This window comes from Gouania willdenowi, chromosome 20 (assembly GCF_900634775.1).
Source record: "Gouania willdenowi chromosome 20, fGouWil2.1, whole genome shotgun sequence".
In the NCBI taxonomy this organism is placed as follows: domain Eukaryota; kingdom Metazoa; phylum Chordata; class Actinopteri; order Blenniiformes; family Gobiesocidae; genus Gouania; species Gouania willdenowi.
Window position 1 is genome coordinate 1,332,885 of NC_041063.1, and position 8,235 is coordinate 1,341,119.

The window sequence follows — 8,235 nt, forward strand, 5'->3', positions numbered from 1 at the left end:
GAACATTTTCAAAAATCTATTTTACTTTTCACAAATTTCAGGCGACCCCATTTAAACTCCAGGCGACCCCACATGGGGTTTCAACCCCAAGGTTGAAAAACACTGGTTTAGTGGCTCTGGACCAAGACATATTTGTTAATTTTCCTCTCTCTCTTTCTCTCTACTACCCCCTGTGTTGTCATCATGTACCCCTAGGGGTACACACACCCCCATTTGAGAAACCCCGCACAAGACTATAGTGAAAAGTAAGGACAAAGCGTGTTTGCGTGAGTCTTTTTGATCATCCAATGAAAATAAAGCCGCAGCTCTATTTATTCCACTTTGGTTTGATAGACGTCTTTCAGGGCTGTGAGCTCCTCTATCAGAGTTCTGTTTTGATGTTCCAGCTTGGAAACACGGTTCTCCAAACATCTGACATATTCTTTCTTCTTTCGTCGACACTCACGGGCAGCTTCCCTGAAAAAACAGCAACAGTTGGAAGTCCTAGAATCTTGTTTCACATGATCATAATCTGTGACCTTATCAGTTACCTGTTTTTAAGTAGGCGCAGTTCCTTCTTCTGTGAGGCTACTGCCTGTGAGTGGGGGGCACTGGCCTTTTTTTCCTCCCCATGATGGAGGCTGGAGGTGGCTTGAGGAAGCTTCATGCCAGTTCCAGAGCCTGGAAACACAAGTGATGAAGTTCAAACTAAGTCTTCTATTAACCTTTGAACCTCTAGCTGTAGGTCAGAACAAAGATGGCTTATACATGAATTATCGTTATCATGAAATCTAGAGTAACAAAACATCTGTGATAGAATTGTTGGATCTATTTTCAGCTTTCAACAATATTTCAACAATATTTCAACCTGGTTCTCATGTATTAGTGATCCAGATTATATATTTAAAACATAATGTGGTATGCCTCAGGGCTCAGTCTGAGGACCCATTTTATTCCTCCTTGATCGACAGAATCAGTTATTTCACCAATATCTAAAAAAAAAACACTTTTCTGCTGATTAGTGATGATGTACATTGTTTTCACTGAGAACATTTCAGTTTACAATATAATTATAGAATAGATTCTTTTTAGGATAATTCGTCCCCCAAATTTAGTCTGTTTTTTATTGACCAGGGCACAGAATATATATTGACACTCCTGATACATTATTAGTTCATTAGCTAAATTACATTAAAAATGTTCCATTAAAACCTATTGGAACAGTGAAATCCCTGTCCCCCCAGCGCCCCTGTTAGTCATGACTAATACACTTTATATCAGCCCTACAGGGGTTATACTGAGTCTGAGGAGTTATACTGACTTTGAGGGGTTATACTGACTCTGAGGGGTTATACAGACTCTTAGGGGTTATATTGACTCTGAGGGGTTATACTGACTCTGAGGGGTTATACTGACTCTGAGGGGTTATATTGACTCTGAGGGGTTATACTGACTCTGAGGGGTTATATTGACTTGAAGGGCTTCAGCATATGTTTCCTCACTTGCATTTTCTTCAGAAATGCAGTTTATCTAATTATAATTACTTTTAAATCCAACTCTCTGAACTCCAAACGCTCTGACAGCCCATTAACAAACTGAATAAAAGTTTTTACAGCTCCACACAGGCAAACCCGGGATAATTAATCCCTAAAATTAAGCAATTTATTGGAGACTTCAGTTCATCTGCAAACCCGACCTGAAGGACATACAGTACAGTATGAGTGTTATCTTCTACTCCACAATGTCTTTACAGAAAGTGCTTTTATCACATGGATGGCTGTAGCAGCTTTTTTTAATGTATTTAAATTAAAGTGACTTGGACCATCTCCAGGTTGTACAGAATACTATCAGTCCGAGTCTTTACTCTTAAAGCTTTGCGTGATCAGACACAATTGTTATATTACTGAGGTGCACACACCTGCTTAAGCTCAGATCTGACCTTGACCAGGGGTTCTGAAGTCAAGAAACTAAGAATATTTTTGAACAATTTGAGCCCATTTTTGCTTTTTTTTAAAAAAAATTTCTGCAACTACACCAAACTTTTAATTTTTTATCCTATTTTCATCACTTTTTCTCTTCATTTATTTTTTTTTTTTTGCACCTTTTGTTGCTACATTTCTACCGTTTCTGCCACTTCTCTATCAAATTTCAATGTTTTTGCTGCACATTTTTTCCACTTTCAAGACATTTTCAGCACTTAACACTTTCCACCACTTTTCCCGACTAATCTCACATATGTTGATCCATTATTGTCACTTTTAACCTGTATGTTACCATATTTCATGGTTATTTTTGCCAATTTAACCACATTCATGCCCATTATTTACTTTTAAACTAATTCTAAATTGTTTCATCAACTTTTCAGCCAATATTGACACTTTGAACCCTTTTTACAAGTTTTTATGTCCATTTATTTTTGGCCACTCTAGTTTGCAACCTTTAAGCAATTTCCGTGGTTTTTAAAATCCCATTTCAGCACCATTTTCTACCATTTTTGGTCACTTTTAACCCATTTTATTTCTGATTAAAACAATGATTTACATCTTTAGGATCACTATAAACTATGGCGCAAATAATACTAAACTTCCTGGATAACAGTGGATATTATTCAGATGAATAAATAAATGTGGTTATCACAGATTCATAGAACAATGGACCATCATTTTACTGACTTTATGGATGGACCTCAAAAATCTCTCCCCTTTATTCCCCCTTATAGATGGTCCTGTCTCCACATGACTGTTCTTCAATGTTCATGTCTGTGTTCAACCACATTCATATAAAGTGGGGGTCCTACATTTTTTACTTCTTATTCTTTATTATATTTTCATCTTGTTGTACTTTTTGAAATGTGTTTCATGTTTTTCTATGTGTGAAAGGTGCTCTATAAATACATTTGCATACTTTCAGATCTTCTAAGCATGAAGTGGTGCAACGACTTCTGTTCATTGTTTGCTCATTGCCACTGGTGTCATGCTGCCTTGCTAATCAATGTGGTATGTGGACATTGTGTAATCTCAACACGGCCAGTTGCTGCTACTGCTGCTGACGTCAACGTATGTCTTATTCACTGGGTGCCATTTACAAGTTTGCTGTTGAGAGCCTGTTCCAGGAAATGCTGTGACGTCACCTACTTCTGCTATGTGCAGTGAGTGGGCGGAGCATTGAGGCATTTCAATGAGAGAGCTTTCCTATTTATGCAGCAAAATGAAATTAAAAAAACTAGACTAATGCATTCTGATCTCTTCCTTTGTATGAATGCCTTAGGACAGTTACATTTTTATTCATTTTTTTTTTTTAATCTATATGAAAAAGCAGTGAAGTAAGCGACTATAATCCAATCCTAACTGTATTTTAACCCCAGAATCAGCGATAAGTGAAAAAGATGAGAAGCCTGTTGTAAATAATTTGAAATACAAACATACCTGATGATTCAGTCTCTTCCTCCCCAGTCACAGCCATGCTGGTCCCAGTCTTTCCCAGTTTCTCAGGACAAACTGTTTCCTTCCAAGTCTTCTGTCTCACTAAAGTGGGACTGCTTCCAACAGCAAGAATTTACAAATTAGAGGCATTGACATCACCGTGACATCATTCCTGATGTCAACAACTCTCTCTCTCTCTCTCTCTCTCTCTCTGGCCTGTGACTCAGGGGCAGCTACTTTTTTTCTTCAGCGTGACCAGAGCTCGTCTTCATCATTACTTTGAAGCTTTGATGTAATGAGTCATGTGATGTTAAATTGTCCTTTGTGCCAAACGATGGTAGTCACATGAGGCTTACCATCTGAGAGTGGCATGGGAGCTGTGCTCTCAGATATGGGAAGGATGTAAATTTGGCTCCATAAAGACAATATTACTCGCAGTATTTGTATATGTGTATATATCCATCATTTTTATTATTATTATTCCTAGTGCAGTGCCAGTAGGAAGTATGTATTGATATAGAAAAGAAGGAGGTTAAGTAGCTTTTTCATGGATGGTCACATGAGGTTGTGTTTGAAGGTGGGATGTCGGGGACATGCGTTTTTAAATATATGACATCACTGTAGAGGTTGGACAGATGACATCATCACCGTAGAGCTAGGACAGATGACATCATCACCATAGAGCTAGGACTGATGACATCAGCACTGTAGAGGTAGGACTGATGACATCATCACTGTAGAGCTAGGACTGATGACATCATCACCATAGAGCTAGGACTGATGACATCATCACCATAGAGCTAGGACAGATGACATCAGCACTGTGGAGGTAGGACTGATGAGCTAGGACTGATGACATCATCACCATAGAGCTAGGACAGATGACATCATCACTGTCAAGGTAGGATTGATGACATCATCACTGAGTCCGTCCACTCAGAAGGGTGGGGCGTGGGGGTGATGCGTCTAAACAAATCCGATGTCGAACACCCTTGAACCAAGCAGCAGCCATGTTGAAACTCTCAGGTCTCAGGAACACACACACACACACACACACACACACACACACACACACACACACACACACACACACACACACACACACCTTAACGTGGTGGAGGGGTTTGAGTACCCGAATGATCCTGGGAGCTATGTTGTCGGGGGCTTAATGTCCCTGGTAGGGTCTCCCAAGGCAAACAGGTCCCAGGTGACGGGTCCGACTAAGAGCGGTTCAATAGCCATATATGAAAGAGGAAAAACAAAGGCAGATCACGTCGCCCGGATTGGCGCTACCGGGTCCCCACCTTGGAGCCAGGCCCGGGGTTGGGGCTCGAGTGCGAGCGCCTGGTGGCCGGGGCTTTACCAAAGGGGCAGAGCCCGAAAGGATGACGTGGGCCCGCCCTACCGTAGGCCCACCACCCGCAGGAGGGATCATATGAGGCCGGTGCAGTGTGGATCGGGCAGTTGTCCAGGGCGGGGGCCTTGGCGATCTGATCCCCGGCTACAGAAGCTCGCGTTAGGGACGTGGAATTTCGCCTCTCTGGCGGGGAAGGAGCCTGAGCTTGTGTGCGAGGTGGAGAAGTTCAGACAAGATATAGTCGGTCTCACCTCGACACATAACAAGGGCTCTGGAACCAACCTTCTCGACAGGGGTTGGACTCTCTTCTACTCTGGAGTCGCCAATGGTGAGAGGCGCCAGGCCGGGGTGGCTATACTGCTTGCCCCCCGACTTAGTGCCTGTACGTTGAAGTTTACCCCGGTAGACGAGAGGGTAGCCTCCCTCCGCCTTCGGGTGGGGGGACGGATCCTGACTGTTGTTTGTGCCTATGGGCCAAACAGCAGCTCGGAGTTTCCATCCTTCTTGGATTCCTTAGAGGGAGTACTGGAGAGTGCTCCTTCTGGGTATTCCCTCATTCTGCTGGGGGACTTCTACGCTCACGTTGGCAGCGACAGTGTGACCTGGTGGGGCGTGATTGGGAGGAACGGCCCCCGTGATCGGAACCCGAGCGGTGTTTTGTTGTTGGACTTCTGTGCTCGTCACAGATTGTCCATAACAAACACCATGTTCAAGCATAAGGGTGTCTATATGTGCACTTGGCACCAGGACACCCTAGGCCGCAGTTCGATGATCGACTTCGTAGGCGTGTCATCGGACTTGCAGCCGCATGTCTTGGACACTCGGGTGAAGAGAGGGGCGGAGCTGTCAACTGATCACCACCTGGTGGTGAGTTGGCTCCGATGGCGGGGGAGGATGCCGATTAGACCTGGCAGACCCAAACGTATAGTGAGGGTCTGCTGGGAACGCCTGGCAGAGTCTGCCGTTAGAAAGAGCTTCAACTCCCACCTCTGGGAAAACTTCAACCATGTCTCGGAGGAGGCGGGGGACATTGAGTCCGAGTGGGCCATGTTCCGTGCCTCTGTTGCTGAGGCGGCTGATTGGTGCTGTGGCCGCAAGGTAGTCGGTGCCTGTCGTGGTGGCAATACCCGAACCCGCTGGTGGACACCGGGGGTGAGGGATGCCGTCAAGCTGAAGAAGGAGTCCTACCGGGCCTTTTTGGCCTGTGGGACTGCGGAGGCAGCAGACAGGTACCAACGGGCCAAGCGGAGTGCAGCCACGGCGGTCACCGAGGCAAAAGCCCGGACATGGGAGGAGTTTGGTGAGGCTATGGAGAACGACTTCCGGACGGCTTCGAAGAGATTCTGGACCACCATCCAACGTCTCAGGAGGGGGAAGCAGTGCACCGTCAACACTATGTATGGTGCGGATGGTGCGCTGCTGACCTCGACTCGAGACGTTGTGGATCGGTGGGAGGGAATACTTCGAAGACCTCCTCAATCCCACCAACACGCCTTCCAATCAGGAAGCAGGGCCCGGGGCTGTCCTATCTCTGGGGCTGAGGTTGCCGAGGTGGTTAAAAAGCCCGGGGGTGGATGAGATCCGCCCGGAGTTCCTGAAGGCCCTGGATGTTGTGGGGCTGTCATGGCTGACACGACTCTGCAACATCGCGTGGACATCGGGGGCAGTGCCTCTGGATTGGCAGACCGGGGTAGTGGTCCCCCTTTTAAAGAAGGGGGACCAGAGAGTGTGTTCCAATTATAGAGGGATCACACTCCTCAGCCTCCCCGGTAAGGTCTATTCAGGGGTACTGGAGAGGAGGGTCCGCCGGATAGTTGAACCTTGGATTCAGGAGGAGCAGTGTGGTTTTCGTCCTGGCCGTGGAACTGTGGACCAGCTCTACACCCTCAGCAGGGTCCTTGAGGGGTCATGGGAATTTGCCCAACCAGTCCACATGTGTTTTGTGGACCTGGAAAAGGCATTTGACCGTGTCCCTCGGGGATTCCTGTGGGGGGGTCCTCCTGAACCTCCTGATAGGAGCTGTTCGTTCCCTGTATGACCGGAGTCAGAGTCTGGTCTGCATTGCCGGCAGTAAGTTGAAATCGATTCCGGTGAGGGTTGGACTCCGCCAGGGCTGCCCTTTGTCACCGATTCTGTTCATAACTTTTATGGACAGAATTTCTAGGCGCAGTCAGGGCGTTGAGGGAGTCCGGTTCGGGGGCCTCAGTATTGCATCACTGCTTTTTGCAGATGATGTGGTCCTGTTGGCTCCAACATACCGTGACCTTCAACTCTCACTGGATCGTTCGCAGCCGAGTGTGAAGCGGCCGGAATGAGAATCAGCACCTCCAAATCCGAGTCCATGGTTCTCGACCGGAAAAAGGTGGAGTGCCTTCTCCGGGTTGGAGATGAGGTTCTGCCCCTGGTGGAGGAGGTCAAGTACCTCGGGGTCTTGTTCACGAGTGAGGGATGGATGGAGCGAGAGATCGACAGGCGGATTGGTGCGGCGTCTGCAGTGATGCGGAGTCCGCACCGGTCCGTCATTGTAAAAAGGGAGTTGAGCCAAAAAGCGAAGCTCTCGATTTACAGGTCGGTCTACGTTCCAACCCTCACCTATGGTCATGAGCTTTGGGTCATGACCGAAAGAACAAGATCGCGGGTTACAAGCGGCCGAAATGAGTTTCCTCCGTAGGGTGGCTGGGCTCTCCCTTAGAGATAGGGTGAGAAGCTCAGTCATTCGGGAGGGGCTCAAAGTAGAGTCGCTGCTCCTCCGCATTGAGAAGAGCCAGATGAGGTGGCTCGGGCACCTAATTAGAATGCCACCTGGACGCCTCCCTAGTGAGGCGTTCAGGGCACGTCCCTCCGGAAGGAGGCCCCGGGGAAGACCCAGGACACGCTGGAGAGACTATGTCTCTCGGCTGGCCTGGGAACGTCTCGGGGTCCCCCCGGAAGAGCTGGAGGAAGTGGCCGAGGAGAGGGAAGTCTGGGCCTCCCTTCTGAGGATGCTGCCCCCGCGACCCGGAAACGGCTAAGCGGAAGAAGATGGATGGATGGATTTTTAACTGGTTTTCTCTTCCATACTGGGTTTTTTCCACCGGTTCCATTTTGCACTCCATAATAGAAAAACCGCTATAACTCTCTCATATACAATGTTCAAACAGCCTCATATTTGATACATATGATGGCTCTACAGCCCTAAACAAGACTGAATGTGAAAATTACCCATCATGCTTTGCGTTCTCAGATTAGAATAATAGAAAACCACTATAACTCTCATATAATGCTGTTTCTTGTGATGTGGATTCGATGACAAAAAGATGGTGTGGAAAAAGTCTTTGGACTAATGACTTGTAAACAATATGCAGTTTTTTAATACAAACAAAAGTCCTAAACAAGTAACAAAGAATGAAATTATTGCAAAACTCTGATGCTGGGAAGGAAAATCCCTCGTTTATATCTTTTGGGTAGGCCTCCCAATCTTTAACATTAGCTCATCAA

The 8,235-nt window shown here is 46.5% G+C and overlaps 1 protein-coding gene across 1 annotated transcript; it reads right to left on the minus strand.

Moving 5' to 3' along the window:
* Positions 1 to 106: 106 nt before the first annotated feature.
* Positions 107 to 3,796, minus strand: LOC114454475 (cyclic AMP-responsive element-binding protein-like). The gene is made up of 3 exons (XM_028434977.1): positions 3,405 to 3,796; positions 531 to 660; positions 107 to 456 (listed from the first exon to the last, which is right to left on the minus strand). The coding sequence occupies exons 1-3, from the start codon at positions 3,439 to 3,441 to the stop codon at positions 312 to 314; spliced, it is 312 nt and encodes a 103-aa protein (XP_028290778.1). The 5' UTR covers positions 3,442 to 3,796; the 3' UTR covers positions 107 to 311.
* Positions 3,797 to 8,235: the final 4,439 nt, after the last annotated feature.

Coding starts and splice junctions, on each gene's coding strand:
- LOC114454475 (XM_028434977.1), bottom strand. CDS start 3,441: ATGGCTGTGACTGGGGAGGAAGAGACTGAATCATCAG. Junction 661..3,404: donor GGAAGAGACTGAATCATCAG/GTATGTTTGTAT, acceptor TTGTGTTTCCAG/GCTCTGGAACTGGCATGAAG. Junction 457..530: donor CTGCGCCTACTTAAAAACAG/GTAACTGATAAG, acceptor CTGTTTTTTCAG/GGAAGCTGCCCGTGAGTGTC.